The sequence below is a fragment of the Balaenoptera acutorostrata genome, chromosome 4 (genome assembly GCF_949987535.1).
Source record: "Balaenoptera acutorostrata chromosome 4, mBalAcu1.1, whole genome shotgun sequence".
Classification (NCBI taxonomy): domain Eukaryota; kingdom Metazoa; phylum Chordata; class Mammalia; order Artiodactyla; family Balaenopteridae; genus Balaenoptera; species Balaenoptera acutorostrata.
In genome coordinates, this window is record NC_080067.1 from 54,648,999 (window position 1) to 54,672,525 (window position 23,527).

At 39.8% G+C, this 23,527-nt stretch overlaps 1 protein-coding gene across 2 annotated transcripts in view; it reads left to right on the forward strand.

Moving 5' to 3' along the window:
• Nucleotides 1-8,046, forward strand: part of PRKCI (protein kinase C iota) — an 80,988-nt gene extending 72,942 nt beyond the window's left edge. For both annotated transcript variants that reach the window (XM_007197524.2, XM_057545496.1), the window contains exons 16-18: nt 1,297-1,386; nt 1,763-1,878; nt 5,395-8,046. In XM_007197524.2, coding sequence (XP_007197586.1) covers nt 1,297-1,386; nt 1,763-1,878; nt 5,395-5,482 — 294 coding nt within the window. In that variant the 3' untranslated portion in view covers nt 5,483-8,046. The remainder of the gene's footprint in view (nt 1-1,296; nt 1,387-1,762; nt 1,879-5,394) is intronic.
• Nucleotides 8,047-23,527: the final 15,481 nt, after the last annotated feature.

The following is a 23,527-nucleotide window of genomic DNA, read 5'->3' on the forward strand; positions in this document are numbered from 1 at the left end:
TTTGTTGCAGTTGGTAGGCTAGAAGAGTTTTAGGATCTATCTAAGATTACGATTCTGAACTATCTTTACTCATAACACTTCTAACACCAAATATGTAGGTTTCTTCCACACCAACCAATTTTCCTATTCTTACGTTAAAATCTTATTTTAAATAAATGGTAGGTTAGAAAGTAGGTTGCTGTGCATTTATTTATTTATTTATTTAAAGAGCCCTCTCTCTAACACCAATCTACTACTTCTTCATTTTTTTTTTTAATAAATTTTATTTATTTTTTAATTTTTGGCTGTGTTGGGTCTTCATTGCTGCATGGGCTTTTCCCTGGTTGCCGCGAATGGGGGCTACTCTTTGTTGTGGTGTGTGGGCTTCTCACTGTGGTGGCTTCTCTTGTTGCAGAGCATGGGCTCTAGGTGTGCGGGCTTCAGTAGTTGTGGCACGCGGGCTCAGTAGTTGTGGCACGTGGGCTCTAGAGTGCAGGCTCAGTAGTTGTGGCGCATGGGCTTAGTTGCTCCGCGGCATGTGGGATCTTCCCAGACCAGGGCTCAAACCTGTGTCCCCTGCATTGGCAGGCGGATTCTTAACCACTGCACCACCAGGGAAGCCCCGAATTTATTTTCTAAGATAAACAGATAAGATAATGATGAATTTTAATAAAATAAGAAATTCAAGCTTGTTTTAAATGCGTATTTTATGTGAGGAAAGATTTAAACTGGAAACCTAAGTGAAAAGTGAAGGTGAGAAGTGTCAATATGCAAAACAAAATGCCTTTTACTGCAAAGAAAAATGGGACTATGTTCTCATTCATGATAATTTTATAAGTTGCAGGCCCCTTCTCAGTCCAGTGATTCAGATAACGGTTGTATCGTTGCGCTATACACAGATTATGGTTGTTGTAATTGGGCACAGGTCTTTTAAATTGAGCTAAAACCAAACTTGTTAAGTTTGGGGGTTTGCATATTTTGACTATCGCTCTAACCCATGTCAAAGAAAGAGCTGGATGCTGCCCAGTTGATTCTGCTGCTCTTTTTCCTCCCATTTTTCTGTAGCAAGGTGTGGCCACATCTCTCCAATTGAATTACAAGGATAGCTGGAGAGAGCCATGAGGAAATCTTACTTGTCACAAGCTTCAGATACTCATTTGAGTATCTAGTGTTGCACTTTCTAGAAAAGAAAGGTAGACCATTCTGAGTTCAGACATAAAGGTATCATATAATAGACAACAAAACACAGGTCACAAAGATGATTTATTCTAAAGCAGGATATTCACCCAGTTCTTGAAACATTTCTTTCCACCATAGGACCCAAAGGAACGATTGGGTTGTCATCCTCAAACAGGATTTGCTGATATTCAGGGACACCCATTCTTCCGAAATGTTGATTGGGATATGGTATGTAAATTGGACTGTTTTATATATTAGGTTTCATTATTTTCTTGGGCCAAAATTTATTAACTTAAAAGAATATTGAAAAACTAGTATATCACAGCTTAAATAATTTAAAACCACTCTCTTCAGTGCTTTTAAAAAAGCTTTTGAAACAGTAAAAGCTTAGAACATTAATTTAATGGAGCAGGTTGTAATATTATTGAGGCCTGCATCAATGTTCAGATTTGTAAATTATTTCCATCACTGTGAATATTGTAGACCAATGCCTAGGGACTCATTTTAATAAGACTGGGAAATATCTGAGGACAGAGGAGAAATGTAGAGGTGGAATATTTCTAAGAATGCAGGCTTGAGCTGTCATCCACTATGTCTTTTCTAGATGGAGCAAAAGCAGGTGGTACCTCCCTTTAAACCAAATATTTCTGGGGAATTTGGTTTGGACAACTTTGATTCTCAGTTTACTAATGAACCTGTCCAGCTCACTCCAGATGATGAGTAAGTAATTCTGTAGACTGAAATATTTTTCAAGTTCTTTGCAAGTCCCATTTTTAATGGCTACACAGTGTTTCATTATCAGATTATGCTGTATTTTATCTAATCATTCAGTTATGGGATGTTTGAATTATACAATTATAAAAACAGTAATTGTCATTTTCTTCTTTGCTTTACGTGTATTATCTCTAATTCTCACAACAACCTTGTAAACCTAGTTGTCATCATCTTCGTTTTACAGATGAGGAAACCAAGGCTCAGAGAGGTTAAGCAAAGTTATGCAGCTATGAGGTGGCAGAGCCAGGATTCAAACCCAAGTCTGACTAAGGCCTGTGCTCTTTCCACTCCACTGCGCTGTTTCCCATTCTGATGATGACCATCTTTGTCTGAGTTCCTGAGTATCACCTTAAGATAGATTCATAGACAGGGAATTAGGTCAAAGGGTGCGAAATTTTTAAAGCTCTTGATATGTATTGCCAAATTACTTTTTAAAAAGATTACATCAACATATCAAGTCCAGGCAGCAGTGATCTGACATACTTTTTGTGTTTATGTTGTATCTTTTAAAGTTTAGAATAACTTGGGGATATTTGATCCTTCACCTGTCATTACAGATTCATTCTCTCATCTCATAAAGCCCTTTCTGCTTGGCAGTCATTTTACTTTTACATCTTGTTAGTTCTTATCACGTTCCTCACCGCAGCTGTTCTAAACTATCTCTACATTTTAGAAGCCTTCAATCCTACCCCTGCCTTCATCACTCTAAATGGATTAACCTTGCCTTGAGTTGACTGCCAGGATTGCGACCTCTCTGCTGTGAGCTTGCTCCCTTTCCAGCTGTCACCAGACCACCTTGCATCTCAGAATTGCTCTCTAACTCTTCCCAAACTTCTGCTTCTTCCCAGTTCTTGGAAGGCAAGGGATCCTCTCCCCTTTTCCTCCAGGGTTCATTTTGTCAGTTATCTCCACTACTCCACCTTCCTTAACTTCTCTTTTCCAGCTTCTTTCCCTCTACTTATAAACATGTTCAACTATCCTATTTTTTTCCACTTCTTTGAACCACCACATTTTTTTCTCATTTTGCTTTCATCTTCGAGCTTTTTCACAAATAGTTAATAGATGCTTATGGTAAAAGAAAAATAAATAAGCACTATCTCTATTAAATTCCTTCAGAGTAGTCAACATTGATTATCTTACACTTTCTTGCTGCCAACGCTTCAACCTCTTACAATTTAACCTGCTTTTTCACCTGTTGAAGGTTGAATTGACTTCTTAATTTCTAAATTTTAAAGCATTTTTTGATCTGCCCCCATCTCCTCCGATGTCAGTAAAGCGTCTGGCACTCATGGCCTGCTTTAGTTGGCACTGCCTACCCTCATTCTGCGTCATCTCTTTAACCACTTGTCATCTTATTTTCCCTGTCCCCTTGAGACTAGGATGCTCTGTGGTTCTATTCATGACTGCCTTCTCTTTGCTATATGCAGTTGGTACCTTGGAGATTTCAGCCAACCCCGTAGCATGGATACCAGCTATTAAATGACTCCCAGCTAAATTGGCAAACAATTCTTGAGCAAAAGGCACTATGCTAAGTACTGCACATTCAAAGACGATCAAGGCATAGGCCAATCTCTTAGAAAGCTTACTGGCTACTAGAGGAGGGAGAGGTGTACCCAAATCATTATTTCTGGCAGCATTGTGTATTAGAAAGAGCACTGGATTGAACCAAAAGATAGGAATTTGAATCCTGACACCACCTCTTACCAGCTGGGTACCCTGGGTGTGAATTGCATAACTTCTCTGAGCCTGTGTCTTCTTGTATTGCCTACCTCCCAAGGTGCTGTGAAGGATAAATGAGTGGTGGTTTCTAAAGCTCCTAGCCCCTGCCCTGATATCTCTCCTGAGCTGCATTTCCCTCTACTAGTTTAAACATCTCTCCTAGTTTGTCAGATACGCACCTCAAACATATGAAGTCTAAATTGTTCTCACTCGGGTCCTTGTTTTTATTTACCCTTTTCTGCTTGTTGTACCACCATGCAGTCCTGCATTCGGATTCAAGAGCTGACTCAGTGGTTGTTGACTCTAACTTTTCCTTTCCAAACTACATAATACCTTCAGCAGCCAAGGCCTCGTCTCTTTTTGCTTTACTTCATCACTTGTGTCGTTTCCATTCCCACTGCCATAAGCCCAGCTCAGGTCTCTCAGATCATACGTAGACTATCATGCCATCCTAACTGACTCCTTCTTTACTTTGCAGCCTATTCGGTGCACTCGGGAAGTACCACTCCAGTTCTTTAACTCCTTTCGTCAGAAACCTTCAGTAACTCCTACATTGCCTAGCAGAAAAAGTCTATCCCCTTGGTTAGTAATTAAGGCCTCCCGCCATCTGCTTCAGCCTGACTTTGTAGCCATATCTCTCACTATACTCTAACACAAACGCTGCATTCTCATCAGGCTCAGTTACTCACCATTCCCTGATAGCATGCTGTTAACATTTCCTCTCTATTCCTCCTTCCTTTTCACCTATTGAAATCTTCCCCATCTTTCAGAGCTACCTCAGATGTAACCAGACCTTTGATGGATCAAGGTGGACCTACTTAGTGTAAATGTCACTGGCTTCTTTGAGCTAGCCATTACCTTCCAACATTCTCTGCCACTTAACACCCTTCTATTCCTGTGCTCCAACTCTAATAAATTACTGGCATTCCCCAGACCTACCATAATCTTTCATAATTCCATTCAGTAAGTGTTTGTGGAATGATGCTGCCTTTCTTGATTTCTCCAAGTAGAAGTCACCTTTTTCTTTAGAACTGTGGTTAGAGTAGAACTTAGCTTGTTGTGTAGGAAACTTAGCAGGTACTGCTTTCTGTTATGTGAAGTACCTACCTTCCTTCTCTTCTTGAAGGAAGAGACTATGTTCTGTGTAACGTGGTGCTCTGCAGTATCGTACGAACATTTAAGTAGTAAAATATTTGATGGAAATACTCTTGTGAATTAAACTAGGAGCCCAGTGTAGCAGAATGCCAACCTCTCTGCTCCCTGTGACCCACTGCCTCCCTGTGGTGACCCTTCCTCACTCCAGGTCTTTCAGTATTCTTCTTCCTGTTGTCTTTTCATTTTGGTTAACTTCTTCTGGGCCTTCTCTTCACCATCTTCCATCTGGCTGTTGGGATGACTACTAAATTGCACACTAATACAGACCTGGATGTTACATTATGAATGTCGTTCAGGTCAAAAGTTAAGATTACCTAGGATTATGACAATTTGTACCTTTTTTATTCCCAGTCTTCAGTTTTGGACTACTTTTTGGTTCTAAACTTGCTCGTGGGATTATTAGTCTTTTTTGATTTTCAACATTCCTGATTCTTCTAGAAAATGTTTTGGGGTTAATCTAAAAACTTGTAGATTTCCCCCCCATAACTTATATAAATTAGCCTTATTTTTAATTTTTTAATCTTATTTTTCCATTTAAGTAAAAAATCAAAGAAATCTTGATGATGAAAATTATTTTTCTTTCAACAGTGACATTGTGAGGAAGATCGATCAGTCTGAATTTGAAGGTTTTGAGTACATTAATCCTCTTTTGATGTCTGCAGAAGAATGTGTCTGATCCTCCTTTCTCAACTATGCATTTTGCTTGTGTTGCCATTTAGTGCATGGATAAACTTGTTACCAGCCTGGATACAAAGAACCATTTTATATTTTTCACCTGCAAAAAAAGCACTCAGTATATTCTATTGTTGGCTGTAAGAGTCAATTATTACATCTAAGTTTAACTATGGAAAAAAAATGAAACTAGTTTGCAGACAATCATGTCAAAATTTAGTTACACTGGTAATCCAGCAACCTACTGATGAATAATAAAGTTGTCTTTTTTGTTTAAAGGAAATACTGACTAAAAAGAGTATCTGTTGCATTAAGGCACATGGTGGGATTACATCATAAGCCTCCCCTGATTTTTGTCATACTCATGAAGTCATTTAAGTGTCTAATTTTGGAATAAAAGAGTAATGCAAAATACAACTTGTTATATTACCTATTACTTTCTGAGTTCTGTGTGTTTAAAAATTCAGCTGTAAATTTTATCATTGCCTTAGCAAATTAAATTATTGATTTTTAAGGCAGCAATTATAAATTGGTAATAAAAGATGTTGCTTGCTTAGAATGAGGGAATACAGATTCTCCTTGAGGAAGAAAATAGGCACATTTTATTAAGAATCAGATTCCAAATCGTTAGCTGTTTTTGAAAAACTGATTCAAGTGATTTCTTTAGTATGTTAAGGGGTTAGTGTCTGAGCTTGTCCCTGTAGCGGGAACTTTAACTGGAGTGTTAATAAATGTAGTTCAAAGAACCCAGGATGCAGTTAAATGGAACACTTCTCAGTATATAAAGAGGAAAAAATAGAAACTTAAAATAGATACAGAAAAGTGCAATGGTAATATTAATTTCTTATTGGACAGTAAATCTCACAGTCGCTTTTTGTGATTTGACTTAAATAATAAGGAAGCACTCACTTGCTACCAAATGTAAAAGCATTCCATTATCCAGTGGACACAGAATGTATACTATTTTTTCCTTATAATTCAGTATACAGGAAAATAATTTATCTTCCAAATAGTGTCTGAACCATGCTTGTTTCTTCCCCAAACCACATTATCCATACTTTCAGATCCTGTTTGTGGAGTCTTCAATGAAACTCAAGAAACAATAATAAACATGAATAAATCTTCAGGATATGCACGTACACTCACATTCATCACAGTTCCAGCTCCTTAAGTGAGTTTTTGTTAAGTAGGTAACACATGTAATCAGAGTAGAATACATTTCAGGGGCAGAGTTCTTCAGATTATTTTTTATTAATATTAGTGTTTAACAATTTATTATTTAAAGTGATACCAATGATAGATAGCATCCTTCTGTTGTTTATTTAAAATTTTTTTTTATGAAAAGGGACTTAAAAAATAACCATGATCGTTTAAATTACTTATAATTGTCCAATGTTAGTAAAATGTAACTTTTAGGAAAGCTATCTAGCCTTAAATTTAGAATGATTTAGAATATGTAGGCATTTAATAAATTATCTCTTTTTTGGGGGCACGGGGATGCTGCATTTCATTTGAAATGTAATTTTTCCAAAGTTTCTGGCCGTGTACTCTCTTTTCTTTGAATAGCTATGTCTGAAAGCAATGAAAACCTCCAAGGAAATGTTTATATAATTTACATGTTTATTTAAGAGGTATGTATGTTTCTCTTAAGACCTGAAACTTGTTTTAAAACATAAAGCAATATTCACTTCAAATCATAAATTTATAGAAATTTTTGACATATCAGAAATATGTTTATCATCTTGCTTTTAAGTGGTACTGTTTCCCTTAGGGCATTCGTTCTCAAGTTTTAGAATGTGGAATAATCACGCAGCCAGTGTGTTTAATATGCACATTACTGGGCCTGCCTTAGAGTTCTGTTGGGTCTTTGGACCTCATTTTGAGAAACATTTTTTTGAGTTTTTCTTTTAGTTTGTCCTTAGTTACATATTAGAGAGAGTATTCATGATAAAACATTTTGAGAAGGGGTGGACAGTTACTATCTTATCTACAATTTTAAATGAGTTTTGAGTAAATGACTTCTTCAAGTTAGATATCTTCTAAAAAAATAAATCCATCAGTTTTCTATCAATGTTACAAATGATGAAACATTTTTCTGTGATGAGGTTTTAACCATTATTCAGGGTGGCCTTTTTTTTAATATTTTTTTTTTAAAAAACTAATAAGATTTACTGTGTATATTTTATACAGAATTGAATTACAAATATGTTTTAAATTGTATTCTGGTTTTTGTAGTCCTTATGTGCCATGCCAATTCTTTTTATATTACATAGAAGTTGTTTCAGATTACTCACCAGGGGACTAAGGCAATTGACAGAATGGTTGGAATTTTGGTATTCTAAGAAAAAATTTATTTTGTATAAGCATGTATGTGGTCAGATCATTTTACGTGTATGCAGCCTGAAATGCATATCAGGTATTATGCTTGTTTAGTACCTGTACATTTACTTTTAAATTTTGTTTTGTTTTGATTTTTGTCATGTAGAATACTGCCTTGGTATAATGTGATCTGTATTTGTGTACCTTTTTTTTTACTTTCAAATCTTTAAATAAAATGTTTAATACTCATCAAGATTGGAACATGTTTAATATGTAGCATACCAGAGTTTTGTGAAAGAACAAAGGCGTATCAAAATTTGTTCAAGAAGAGAAATGAAAATTTTAGAGTTTGGAATTTTGCTGTACTTAAAGCAGCATTGGTAGTTCTGATGCCATATTGTAGACATCTACTCATAAAATATAGCTCAGTGTATTTTTTTTTTTTAAACAACTCATCAGCTCTTTAATTTATTTATTTATTTATTTTTGGCTGTGTTGGGTCTTCATTTCTGTGCGAGGGCTTTCTCTAGTTGTGGTGAGCGGGGGCCACTCTTCATCGCGATGCGCGGGCCTCTCACTATTGCAGCCTCTCTTGTTGCAGAGCGCAGGCTCAGTAGTTGTGGCTCACGGGCCTAGTTGCTCCGCAGCATGTGGGATCTTCCCAGATCAGGGCTCGAACCCGTGTCCCCTGCATTAGCAGGCAGATTCTTAACCACTGCGCCACCAGGGAAGCCCCTGTTCAGTGTATTTTTAAACTCACCCCTCTATATCTCTTATGTTGGAAAACAAATTAGTAAAAAATCAGCTGAAGAGAGAGCATTTTAACTAGTTTTAAAACTGAACCAAATTTAAACAGATTCAGAACAGTATGTTCTACAGTGATCTATTTTAGAGTTCCAGAACTTCTCCTTTCTCAATTGTAGCTAGTGTCCATATATAAACAAGGAGGAGCCTGGTATCCCACACTTAACAAACCTCTTTACCATTACTTAAGCCTTTCCTTTCCAAGGAGAACGAAATCTTAAGTGCTTTTATTTTTTCTTAATTGACTTGTCAGAGAGCTAGAGTCTGTATATTAAAACCATCAAAGACTGATCTCCTATGTCTTCTCTATTATATTATCCTAATATCCCCTGTACCAAATCATAAATTTGGTTGTTTTCTTTGTGTTAATAAAATCCCGAAACAGAATCCAAAGAGGAGTTTGAAGCTTTTGGGAAATTTTGCATTCAATAGGGCAACAAGTTTCTCCCTGAGAGATAAAGTCAATCTCCAATCTTTAAAATCCAACAGGTTCGTTTCTGGATAACACCCAACAGCAAGTCATTTGGTATATATGATGGTCTCCCTTCATGGATTTACCATCCTCTCCACTAGGACTTAAGGAATCAGTTAAGACCCAGATAGTCTAAGTAGTTTGTATCCAAAGTTTATTATCCCAGAATGTTCATGGTGCTAAATAAGGCTAATAAAAAGACAGAATCTCTGCCCTTGATATTCAAGATAGAGAACAGACATACTCAGAAAGATGATTGTCTCCACAGGAAATAGTCCAGTGATAAGAGCCAAATAAATGCAGAAAAATATGTTATGTGGCCATGTTAGGTTACAGGTTTACCAGTGAAACTTGTATGAATTTTACTTGATATTCATATATAATTGATCCATGCTATACTTTTTTTTAGATTTATGGTAGATTGCAAAAAGCTTTAAGAATTCATATATACATAATAAAATCTTAGATATTTCTCTCTATATACACACACAGACACACACACACAACATATACTATACTAGATATACTATATATAAGATTAATACATAAGATTGTTTTTGGCTTTTCTGCTCAGAAATATGAATTGGAATTTACATGGACATGGGAGAGAAAATTATCAGATGCTCCTGCTTAGATTAGATTTTGTACAGTTCATCTCTGAAATTTATAATTAAGAGGAACCCAGCTCAGAATTTGAGAGTGATTTTTGGCTTGAAATGTGGCAGTGCAGTTCACCTTTATGTAGCAATTTGTGTCTTACTGGCATTAATACTGTATTTTTACTCCAATTTCTATTTTCAACATTTTTACTGAAGAAAATGGAATTACAATTCTTCTAAGGATTAAGTGGCTATTTCGTGTGATCTTTTACAGGCTATCTGAAAGTTAAACTCCATGCCAGATGTGTTCACTAGACTTGAGAGAGCTTTAGCTCAAGTTTTTATTGACAATTAACAGGTCAGAAGCAAATTCTCATTGTGTAAGAAAGGACTCTCTGCGGGTAGAGGCGGGGTTCTTTTACCAGAAAAATTTTTTTCAAGCAAAATTTTTTTCTAGGGTAAATTTCTAAGGAAAATTTTCTAGAAGTAGTGCCACGTAACCAGATTTAAACCTTCCATGATGTAAACTGTCTGCAACGTGGGTGGTTATACTTCGTGACTTTTTACGTTATTCATAGTATATTTAGGGGAAAATATCATGTAAAGATAGTTAAGTACAGAAACCTAATTCTAACTCACATTTTATGGTCTTTTACCAGAAAAATATTTTTCAAGTAAAATATTTTTCTAAGGTAAATTTCTAAGTAAAATTTTTTTCTAGGCACTCGATTTTTATTTAAAAGTTAGATTTTTAAATTTAAAGATCATGAAAGTATGTGCACTTGTGCATCATTTGAAAGTTTACTCAATTTGAAACAATATTTTGATGAAGAAATCTGAATCTATGTTAATGAGAATACTTTGCTACATTATTATTCCCTTCTTTAAGTTTAAATTTTTATTTCATACGTTTATTGAAGGCTATGTAATGTGTCTAGTACTATGCTGATCCTACAGGATTTGGAAAAGTTTTATTGTAAGGAATTTTTTTATGATACAAGGAATAAATTCATTCCAGAAAAGTTGACTTAGGTTTAAAAGAAAAAAAGTCGGTGTGTATGTTATCCTTTGAGGTAGGGGATATTTCCTATGATTAAAATAAAAATTAACATTCTCCCCCAAGTAGTGAGGTCTGAAAAATGTGAAAATGGGAGATAGCAGCGTATATGGTTCTGTCTCCGAATGGTGATTCCATCCACTTCATCACCACCAGGGGCCAGTCTCTTGCTGTAATGAAGGTCAGAGTTACCAGCACTTTCGCCCTCCGGAGAAGGCAGTATATTCTCTACAAGCCGGTTACCAAGAGGTTCCAGGATCTCATCAGTGCTTATCATGTGTGTTTTGAATTTACAGTTATCTGGGAGTCTGGCAAATTGTCATAAAACTGCTTTGCCTTCTTTAACTCTTCATGATGTTAGACCTTCCATATTCTTTCAACACAAATTAGGACCTACTATGTGCCGGGCACTGGGGATGTATCAAGCAAGAGTCTAGTCATGTCATATTTCATGCAGTCTGGGCAGTTTTCCATCTGTGAAGGATACCTTTAGCTGAAAATAAAACCAGGGTGGATTTTGGTCATTTAAATATAGAAGAATTCAATTAAAACAAAATGCAAGAAATTGCCCACATTCTTTAGTTGTGGAAATTTCTATATCAATTATTGCATGGCATCACAGGTTTAACCCATGAATGTTTGTAGACCCTCAGAGTATCCATTAAAAACATGATTTCAGGAAAGTTTTGACTATGTTGCTATTTCACAAACACTAAACACTTTTGTATTGGAAGTAAATAGTTGAAAGCATCAGTTTGCCAAGGAAAGACATTTTCCTGCTAATTCCATTGAACATTAATTTCCAGCGTGCTTCAGTTCCAGGCAGTTATTTACTTCATTGCCCAAAATAAATCTACAGTGTGCTGTGAGTTGCACTAAACAACCTCACACCTTCTCCTTCACAGGTTTTTCATCAACAACTTTTTTAGATTTGTTGTGTTATTCTTTTTTAATTTTAATTAATTAATTTTTGGCTACATTGGGTCTTCGTTGCTGTGTGTGGGCTTTTCTCTAGTTGCAGCGAGCGGGGGCTACTCTTCGTTGTGGTGCAGGGGCTTCTCGTTGCAGTGGCTTCTCTTGTTGTGGAGCATGGGCTCTAGAAGCATGGGCTTCAGTAGTTGTGGCTCGTGGGCTCTAGAGCGCAGGCTCAGTAGTTGTGGCGCATGGGCTTAGTTGCTCCGCGGCATGTGGGATCTTCCTGGGCCAGCACTCGAACCTCTGTCCCCTGCATTGGCAGGCGGATTCTTAACCACTGTGCCACCAGGGAAGCCTGATTTGTTGTGTTATTGACACCATTTTATAATCTGCACATTGTAACTTGATAGTAAGAGCAACTAGGAAGTATGAAATCTGTCCACTTACAAAGTATTCTTAAAAGTATAAGAATTCCTTTTTGCAAGTCTGCTTCTTTTTTGTTATATTCACTAGTTTGTTGTACTTTTTAGATTCCAAATACAAGTGATATCATGCAGTATAATGTGAACAAACTAGTGGTTACCGGTGGGAAGAGGGAAGGGGGAAGGGGCAATATCAAGGTAGTAGATTAAGAGATACAAACTATTAGGTACAAAATAAGCTACAAGGATATATTGTACAACGTGGGGAATATAGCCAATATTTTATAATAACTATAAGTAGACTATAACCTTTAAAAATTGTGAATCACTATATTGTACATCTATAACTTATATTGTACAACTATACTTCAATAAAGATTTTAAAACATTTTACCAAAAAATGGGGAATAGGTAAATATATTTTTACAAATTTCTATAGTGATAGAAATAAAGGAAAGAGAAAAAAAATTCCTTTTTGTATTTCAAAATAGAGGTGAAAGATTGTACTTATGATGAGGCCTCGCGATTTTTATTTCTATCTGATTTTCAGTGATGCCAAAGGAAGTTAAGTTTCCCAAAGAAAGTTGCTCCTCATTGTTGGGTCCACCCAAATAGAAATAGTATTTATGGATTTTAATAGCTGACATGGGCCAGGCATGTGCTAAACATTTCACGGACGTCTCTTTTAATCCTAACAATCCCGTGACTGTCTCCCATCCCAGAGCTACTGAACTGAAGTCTGTGTAGGCAGGACCTGAGACTACCACCTCAGGTGGTCTCAAGTTAAATTCAGAGAATTGAATCCACTAGCCTTATTAATAGGTACTATTATCACCATTCAACTGGTGGGGAAAAAATGGAGTTTAAGGGAGGTTAAGTAACTTGCTCAATCAAGGTCCGTATGATTCCAGTGCCTGTTGCCTCTCAGGACAGTTATATAACATTTGCTCCAAATTCTGTCTCCTGAGAAATTACACACAGCTAATTAACGCCCTGTTCTTCAAACTCTCTCTGGCTAACTCCTTGATGGCCATCTCTGTGGGTCTGGCCCCTTCTCTGCAACCCTCCGTGTTGGTTCAACCCTGCCGGCCTTTTCCAGCGATGCTGTGCTCCGTCTTTCCATGCTCTGAGCCTCCCACTTCATAGATACATGAAGGACACTTTCTTGACTGGCCCAGGACTCCTTTCTTTCAAGCACTCAGAACTGTGTGGTAGCGCATCAGAAACTGCTCCTACATCCAACATTTGGTGTGAGCCTGCCCGGTGAAATAATCCTGTGGCTGGCCTCGCCCAACCACGACTTCCTCAGATCAAGACGTCCAGGACGCTGCTGATTTCTGGGAAACCAGGGTACCCCCTGAAACACACACACACCTCTAATCCACTAGGTGACTGCAAAGGTTTGTTCTTTTGGACATCTTGGAGTTAGTTATACCCGTATGCTTGTTATTTGTGGTGATGCTTCAAGATGTGACTCCAGCAAGATAGCCTGCCCTGTACTCTCATGCCCATTCTTCCCTGTTCTCGCCCTTCCCAAACTCAACCTTCCTTCTTCCTTTCCCTCCTAACTGTTCTCTGTGCCCACTGGGACCCTCCTTCCTGGATAAATTGACATCAAGGTTCTCAGCCCATTCGTTGCACTCTCCTTCCCCTTCTGAGTGAGAACGTTGCTTTTCCTGCCGCCCTCTCAAGTGGAGGCTGCTCATTCTAATGGTTCCCAGGATTCAGCCTTCTCCTGCTCCCTTAAAGCTACTGCATACTATCACTCCTCCACCTTTGTGTGAAAACCCTGCTTCTTCAGGTTCTGTGCTATGTGGCCCAGCCCCTTTACCATACAACATCCTCCTGCTCATTCCATTTCATTTGAGGAAGATGTGGTACCTGGCTCACTGCTCTACCCTAAGGCCAGCCATCTGTAGCAACCAGTGTCTCAATGGACCAGGGATCCAACATCCAATCAAACACCAAATCCCATCCTTTCTTTCTTTTTTTTTTTTCCTAACTTTTTTTTTTTTTTGGCTGTGTTGGGTCTTTGTTGCTGCATACGGGCTTTCTCTAGTTGCGCCAATTGGGGGCTACTCTTCGTTGCGGTGTGCAGGCTTCTCATTGCGGTGGCTTCTCTTGTTACGGAGCACGGGCTCTAGGCACGCGGGCTCAGTAGTTGTGGCTCGCGGGCTCAGTAGTTGTGGCTCGCGGGCTCTAGAGCACAGGCTCAGTAGTTGTGGCACACGGGCTTAGCTGCTCCACGGCATGTGGGATCTTCCCGGACCAGGGCTCGAACCCGTGTCCCCTGCACTGGCAGGTGGATTCTTAACCACTGCGCCACCAGGGAGGACCCATCCTTTCTTTCTTATCAGTCTTTTTCCTACCACACGTGTTTCCACCTAAGGATCTTAACACATGCTGTCCCAGTGCCTCCTCTCCTTTTGCCCTTTCTCAGGTGGGCACCTTATATCCTTCAGGCATGTGTCTCTTCCCCCGAGAGGACAACCTAGGGCCACCTTACTTAGCCCCCTCCACTATTCTCTCTCATTGCACTTTGTTTTCTTGACAGCATCCCTCACAATGTGTAATTATATGATGCTGATTTGTTTTACCATCATCTGTCACCTCCACCAATCTGTATGTTCCATGAGGGCAGGGGTCACATCAATTTCATTTACTATTGCAGTCCCAGCACCTAGAACAATGCTTGGCACATAGACCCTCCAGAAACATTTATTAAATGAATAAATAGGGCTTCCCTGGTGGCGCAGTGATTGAGAGTCTGCCTGCCAATGCAGGGGAGGCGGGTTCGAGCCCTGGTCTGGGAAGATCCCACATGCCACGGAGCAACTGGGCCCGTGCGCCACAGTTACTGAGCCTGCGCGTCTGGAGCCTGTGCTCCGCAACAGGAGAGGCCGCGATAGTGAGAGGCCCGCGCACCGCGATGAAGAGTGGCCGCCGCTCGCTGCAACTACAGAAAGCCCTCGCACAGAAACGAAGACCCAACACAGCCAAAAATAAATAAAAAAAAAAAAAAAAAAAAAAAATGAATAAATAAATGAGTGAATGAACAAACGTTAGCCCTGTACTTTGGAAAGAGAGAGCTCCCACTGGCTTGTGGTTTCACCATGAATAGAGGTTGGCAGGGAAACTTTCATTGATCCAGCAGAGTTGGGACTAAGGAACCAGTATTTTTTATAGACCACGCAGATCATTTTTATGTTTTAATAGAGTCTGGAAAACAGAACCAAGGAAGGGCCTTCACCCACACACTAAATGCTGACCTAGGCTAGAGAACTTCTTGCTATAGTCGGGAAGGTGAGTCATTCTGGGCTTTTGTGGGATTCCCCAACACTGATGTAAACAGAAGCATTTACAGAAGGCCCTCAATTACTCAGGTAATAAATGGAAATCAAGGGAAAAGGGACTCCTGAAAGATTGTAGAGACTGAACGTTATAGACTAATTTTAGTTTGTAATAAGTTTTCTGTTTTGTATGAGGAATTTTGGAGAGGAGAATTTCAGTTTATAGATTTCCTTCGTTGCCTTAACCAGGTGAATAATCCTATTGAAACTCCTCAGTGGCAGCATGTTTCACACTCTGAAGATGATTTCTAGAGGTAAACAGGACATATTATCTCTTCTCTTTGGCCACAGAGGAACTTCAGTTCTTCTCAGGAGAGAAGAAATGATGACCCAGAGAAGTTTTTTTTCCCAGCGCAATGATTCCCCAAAGCTGTGGCTTTTGTCTCTTCATTGAGCTCCCTGGATGTATCTCAGGTGCTTGCCCTGGGCCAGGGGAGCAGAGGATCTAGTTCAGAAGCTCTTCCAAGTCAGTGTTCACAGAGCCAGAAGAATATTCAATTAGTTCTGTACTCCAGGCTCCTTGTGATGGGATATCTTGGGGGATGAGGTGGGGATGAGGATGAAAAGAGAGACTGCACCTCTCGTTTAGAATCCTATCCCTAGAAGCTCACACAACTACAGGGTCTCAACCACAGGCCGTGAGAGTCCTCACGTGGGTGTCCTCTAAAGATAGCAGAGAATGTCCCACCTGGAATCCCCTTTCCTCTCCCCACCCTCCCCCATCCACCTCCTTTACCACAGAGTAACCCACGCCCATCTCTGCTGCTAAGATGGGTAGGGGAAACACAGGGGTTGGAGGAGAGGAGGGAAGAACTGTAATTGCCTTGCTTCTGTTTTCTGTTTGTTGATTTGGTTTTAATTTGATCACTTCTAAATTTCTTTAAAAAAAATCAGACATCTTGTATTGTGAGGATTAATATCCTATGGCTACTTCTCCAGGTCTAGGTTTAAGATTCATACTCTCCCTGCCAGCACGATTCTTGGGCCTTTGGGGCTTAGAAGAGTATCTGTCTCCTTTTAAAACCTGGAGTAACCTTACAAAGTTCCCTTCTATGAATGCTGACTTGACAGAAAGCATGTCTGACTGACAGATAGCATGTCTGACTTCCCCTTCCCAATTTCCTATCTCTTTCACTCTCTGACATCAGGCAAAGAGATGTTATAAATGATGGTGGACTGTATTGAACTACTGCTTTTGGTATTGTAGGTTGGGCAGGGGTAGGAGTGAGGATCTAAGTGCCATTTCTAACACCATCTATATGGGAAAAGACCTTCCATGTTCCCAACAAAGAACAGACAAACTAGTGGACCTAGTATTACCATGGAAACAGTCCCTCCGTGTATGTATGGGTGGTCATACACATAACACACATAAAGGCGGTGCCCTGGGGCATTCTCTCTATGACAGTCCTTTGGGGACCTTGGGGAATCCCTGGCCTCACTGAGTATTACTTAGGGTAAGCTACACTGCTCTAACAAATAGACCCATAAGGTGATGGAAGTTCGTTTCTCCCTCTCCTAACAGTCCGGGGCAGATGCTCTGGGTCTGGAGCTGGGAAGATGCGGCTGTTTCCCATTGACACGCAGGGCACCCGGTCTCAGGTGCCTTAGGGAAGGAAAGAGCTAGGAGGCACACTCATGGGCGGTGTTACAGCCCTGGCTTGGAAACGACTTGTCTCACGTAGGCTCACATGGCTTTGGCCAGAACTCAGTCCTTTGCTAAAGCAAGGGAGGCTGAGGAACGTCAGCCAGCTGTGCACCCAGGAAGAAGAGGTGGATAGATTTAGAAGGCCTGCCAGCTGTCTTCTCTGTGCTGAGGCTGAGTTCCAGGCTGAACTGCCTCAGATGAGAGACCCTGAATTGACCCTTGGAGGGGCATCAGCATATGATTCAGACTGAGAAGGAAGGGGTGGGAAGTCCTGCACTGATACTCAGAGGGTCACCAGCACAGCCCTGTTTCTGGTGGCTGCAGCTGCTGTGTCCCACTTTGAGTTCCTGCTTCAATCCCTGGCGCAGCTGGACTTCCACCTCCTTCCTTTGCTCTCCTCCTGGGCCTGCTCCCAGTCAGTGTGGCCTCAGGCTCACAGTCTCTCCTTGCTACTGGGACCCACCAAGGAGTTTCCTGGTCCCTTATTCACTGGACTCCCTGGCTTTCAGCTCAAACGTCCTGTAAGTCCCCTACTGTTCCTCCTAAAGTGGACAACGGCACCGGGGCTCTGAGCTCTCGTACTGATGCCCCATCCCAGGCTACTGCCCATTATGGTCTCCCCTTGGCTTTGGCCCATTCGGTCTCCTCTTTTGGTTCCCTCACCGCCTCCAGACCCCCCTCCTGCCTGACTGCTGGTTTGGGAAGTTGTGCCTTTCACACTTGAAGACACTCAGCTTTTTCTCCCCCCAAACTCCAGACTGCATCTGTGTTAGGCACCTTCTCCTGCCTGGAGCTCCCTTGCTGGAAATCATCTGTGACCCAGGCAGTTCAGAAGACGTATAGACATAAAAAAAACTCAGTAAGAATCCTTCACTTGTCACTTAGCAGATGTCAACAGCTTTGCAATGGTGGAGTTTTTTATGTAGGTGATCTGCCACCTCCTTCCCCATCTAAGTTGGAAACCCTTGGTTTATATTTAATGAATTTCTTGTTATGTCCTAAGTATTGTGGCACATATATACTTTGTTTACTCCACAGCACTTAGCATATACTAAGCACTCACTAAATACTATTAATACTAGCTTTTCCTGCATCCATTTATTATTTTAAGGGAAATTCTTATTATAGTGCAGAGTTAGATGATTTAAAACATTGCTACTCAGCCCTCAAAATAAGTATTACAAATGAAGGAATCATAGAAAAGGCTGAACATATAGCTCTACTGAGGAAGAGTATATTAAAAAACTAAAGAGAAAGGTCATTTAAAGACTAGAAAGAAGTAAAGCTAGATATTTACTATACCATTCTGAAGTGTGATTTGTCATTGTACTTATAGTGTGGTCTAGCTGTGTTTTTAACAGCATTATAACTACATTTTGAAATGAGGACCTGTCAATAAAAATATGGAAGCTATAAAGAGAAATATCATGTATGCAGCCTAAAAGTTGGCTTGACCAAGAAATTCTTTAGAGATTCATTTACATCGTTTGGTTCAGCGGACCTGGAGAAGGAGTTGTAAGTTATGGAATGGTAGTCCAGATTTGAAAAGGGAGGTCTGTTAGGTCAGAAACAAATTCTTCTTTATAGAATCCAACTCATTTGAAATGAGGGAGAAAACTGATGGATGGTTTAAAAGGAAATGTTTGACTGAAGCCTGCCTGCTGTACCCATAGCTACCTGCCCACCAGAACGTGATTCCCTGGTGACAGCTGCACTAATTATAGAAAACAAGTTGAGTGGAAGAAGATGAATTATGTAAATTTATAATCACTGAGGATCGTGTTGGAGCCTTTAGGAATTTTGATTAATAAAAATAAACCTAGGACTTTCTTACATTGAAAAGCAATTAAAAGATGAAGGATAATTTGCTATAGTCTTAGAATAGCAAAGAAACAACATTTATTAACATGTTTTTATTTCTTACTGCTTATTCATTGTATTACATATAATTACACGTCATTGCATGTGTATCATTTATTGCTGTAAATTACTTGCTGGTAACAGCCATTTTGTGGATTGGAGAGGAAGTATAAAGTGTGTTTTAGGCTGCATGTTTATATTTTTATTTTTTGTTTATGAAAAATAATGAAAGGTACCAAAAAAAGTCATGTTTTTCATAAACCCATGCTATTAAAAGAGAAGACTGCAACTTTCTCTGCTCCATTTCAACCAGTTCTCTTATTCTAAAATATAAACCTAGCTTAAAAGCTGAGGATTAGAAAACAATCAAGAATGGTAAGCCACTCAATCTTCTAAAAGAAAACATTTTTGTTTGTGTTCATAGATGAGCCATTGAAACTAATACCTTAGTAAAGATGCTTAACATCGTTCTTTACACATTTAGAAATTTGATAAACTCAGGCTTAGTGAATATGTTAACAAAAGTAAGTGAAACTGGTATTTAAAAATTTTTATTAGTGAAATATTACTCAACACAATTTAATATGCTGTAATTTTATTTAATTAATTTATTTATTTTTGGCTGTGTTGGGTCTTCATTGCTGTGTGCGGGGTCTTTGTTGCTGTGTGAGGGCTTTCTCTAGTTGCGGCGATCAGGGGCTTCTCTTGTTGCAGAGCACAGGCTCTAGGTGCATGGGCTTCAGTAGTTGCAGCACGTGGGCTCAGTAGTTGCGGCACACGGGCCCTAGAGTACACGGGCTTCAGTAGTTACGGCACACAGGCTCAGTAGTTGTGGCGCAGGTTCTAGAGCACAGGCTCAGTAGTTGTGGCGCACGGGCTTAGTTGCTCTGCGGCATGTGGGATCTTCCCGGACCAGGGATCGAACCTGTGTCCCCTGCATTGGCAGGCAGATTCTTAACCACTGCACCACCAGGGAAGCCCCAATAGGCTGTAATTTTAAATGACTCTTTTTTCCTACTCAGACACATTGGAAATGCTGCTAAGTTGTTTCAGTCACCAACTCACTGAACAACAACAACAACAAAAGACATTACTTGCTACATATCAGGAAGGTGAAGGGTCTACCACTAAGGCAGCACAATTCACAGGAAAGGTTCTGTTCTCACTCCCCATCATCATAGCACTTTGACTAAGCGGGGAAAACACCATTACATCAGGATCAGAAAACCGTGCGAATGCAAAATGCTCTGTTTATTGCCACTCTTAATTCCCAAGTATGTATATTTTAATAATCTACAGTTCAGGGGAGAATACCCAAGTCTTTTCTCAAAGGCAGATCTCTCACAATTTGTGCTACGCTGAAAACCTCTGTACAAAGCACAGCTCAAGGATACCCGAGTGTTCATATTTAGCACTGACACAGCGCTTTCATGTGTAACGTGCTTTACAAACATTGACTAAATAAGAGGAACAACACCCCTGCAAGGTATTTAGCAGGATGCAAAAATGAAAATTTACAAGAAAGACAGCCAGGATGCGTAAATCATGAAGTGTTAAATCAACATGATCTGGAAACCAGCAAGACTCCCTCCCCCTTTCTTGCCATGATGGTCTTTTTGACGGTCTTTTAGATTTTATGCCAGGTGATGGTGGTGGTGGGGTGATGTCTGGGTGGGAGGGCTGTGATAAAATTCCAAGTATCACATTTGCAAAGGGAATTGTTCTACTAGCTCAGAGAAGGGGCTTCAAGAATATAATCCATTTAGAAGTACCCGAGAGAATAGGAAATCAATACAGTATTTAATTAATCTACTGCAGATTGACTTCACATAAAGGAACCCCAACCAGGAAAGTATCATGCTAGGAAATCTGACAGTGCACACAGTTGGAGAGTCTAAGAGGGCAGCAAAATGGCCTAGGGTATAATCTGCATTTTTCATTCTTTCAGGAGGTGTGGGAGGGCATCGTGACTGTCCTGGGGTCTGACTGCAGACTTCCCTCCCCTGTTCTATGACAGCAGTCTCAACAGGTAACAGCATTACACAATGGTGAGTGGAATAAGTTCAGTAGCTTTTAGAGAACAGAATGGACTGTCATTCAGTTTAGGGCTTTGGATGAAGAAGACTGGGATTCTAACTAGTGCTGTAACCCGAGTCTCTGTTTCTTATTTATTTATTTATTTGGCCGACCGGCATGTGGGATCTCAGTTCCCGGACCAGGGATCAAACCCGCGTCCCCTGCAGTGGAAGCGGGGAGTCTTAAACACTGAATTCCTCTTCGTCTTTATATGGTTTAATAATCTCTTTCAAAGAGGTGCTGGAAAATGAAATGAAATGGACGTGAAAGTGCTTAAGAGCAAGAGTAGATGCTCAATGAACTGTAGTCCTCTTCTCCTTACTGTCTTTGGTGAACTGCGGCTATGAGGCAGGTACAGTTCTGTCTCAACCTCAGGAGGTCTGCCATCAGTGGAAGCAGTTATAGAGTCAGGACCCATCTCAGATGCCCTCTAGGACCCCCGAGGGCCCGTGTTTAACATGAACCACATGTGTTACCGAGCACCTGCAATGTGGCTAGTCCAAGAGATGAGCTCTCACTGTAGACTACAAGCCAGATTTCAAAGACTTAGTAAAAGAAAAAGAATGTAAAATATTCTATTCATAATTTTAATATTTATTACATGTTGAAATGAGAACATTTTGGACATATTGGGTGAAATAAAATATATGAAAATTAACTCTACCTCTTTTCACTTTTAAAAATTGTGGCTGAGGAAGACAGTTACAGGGATGGAACCCACGCTTCCACTGCCAGGGAAGTCCCTTCACATTATGTTTCTATTAGGCAGTATTGTCTTGGACTTGGAACATAACTCTCAAATATCTTAGATCACGTACTTCATCAGTGAAAAAAAATTTTGAAAATGCATCCCCAAATATATACATTTTTAATTTATAAGTATACTTTATAAACATTAGAGACATACAAAAGCAGAAAGCAAACCGATGGATAGAAGTCTTGGTATCTTCTTCTCACACCCTGATGATCACAAGTATACCCCTAGGGTGTGCACAGGCCCTTTGGAAATTGCTACCTTAGAAAGGGCCCTTGATGAGGCAAAGGACTCCCACACTCCTTCAGGGAGTAGGGGAAATGGGTGATTATAATTGGAGAGAAACAAAATTACAACAAAATTGTAACAATACACAGATTGCACAAGTACAACCAAAGTAAAATATTATAAATGTAACAACATGAGTAAGAAAAACATGCAAACAGTAGGCTCCCCTCAGTTGTGGCTGCAGAATTGTTGAGTGGGGGGTGGCCAAGTGAGAGCCCATGAGATCTAGCCGGAAGCTCCCTCTATGTAGATCTTTACAGAAGATTGGAAGATGTCAACTGTCTGAATCAAAGGTATGGAGGAGGGACTAAGGCATACCCTAGGCGTTGCTTGGTAGCTTCTTCTCTCACCACTCTCATACGGAAAAGAGGGGCAGATCCTGGGTTTTAAAAATTCACTAAGAAGAGGGGGAAAGGAAAGTGCCAGGGAGGAAGGGAGTGGAGAAGGAGCCGGTGCCTATGTTTTCCGGTCCCATGAGCAGAGGTGTGGAGGTGTGGAGTCCCACTCCATGTAGGACCCCACAAAGTGACAAGATCTTTCTGATGAGAAGCGTTGGGAGATGCTAAGATTTGAGGGCAGCAGAGAAAGACTCCTGTGCCCAAGTTTGGCCCAAGAACCAAAGAGATTATGGGCTTGGGGGAGGCATGAGGCCTTATGTGTGCTAGAGACCAGAGGACCTGCCCCATATAGTCTACAATACATGAGACCATCTGGGACTCCTGGATGACCTTAGGGATGGGAAGAAGCCCAAATCATGACTGAGATTAATTTCCTGGCAGCGGAATTATTTGAATTAGAGATACATAGAAATGTGACACGTTTTTAATGAAAAATATCATAATTATTAAATGTACATAGTTACATAGTTTAAAATGTGAAAGAGTATATGTATACCTGATTCACTTTGCTGTACACCTGAAACTAACACATTATAAATCAACTACCCTCCAATAAAAATTTTTTTTAAAATGTGAAATAGAAATGAAAAGTCCCTTGTCCTACCTCCACACTCCAGATTCCCACTTCCTGGGAAGAGCCACCTTCAACTTTTTTAGCTATTTCTTCTCACGCTTACCTCCATAATTCTAAATAAGGTATTCTTACTATTTCTGAAGTTTTTGAGTTTTATATATTGCTTAAGAACTTCTCACTATAGAAGATGAAGGTTCATACACACACACACACACACACACACACACACACACACTTTGCCTCCCCTCTGTCCTCTCAATATAGTTATATCACAATTTTGTAATTTTGGTTATTAATAGAGTATTTACATTACTATGACTATGCTAGTTTTATTCACAGCAGAGCCAGGTAATGTATTGTAATTTCCTTTCCTGAAAAATTTTTGTTTGTTCTAAAGTTAATAAGTACCTTAAAAATTTTTTTGGTTTTTTATGAACCTATGGACCACTCATTCGTTCTCGAATTTTCTCACTACACAGTAAGGCTCTCTCGATGTGTTCAAACATTAGGAAG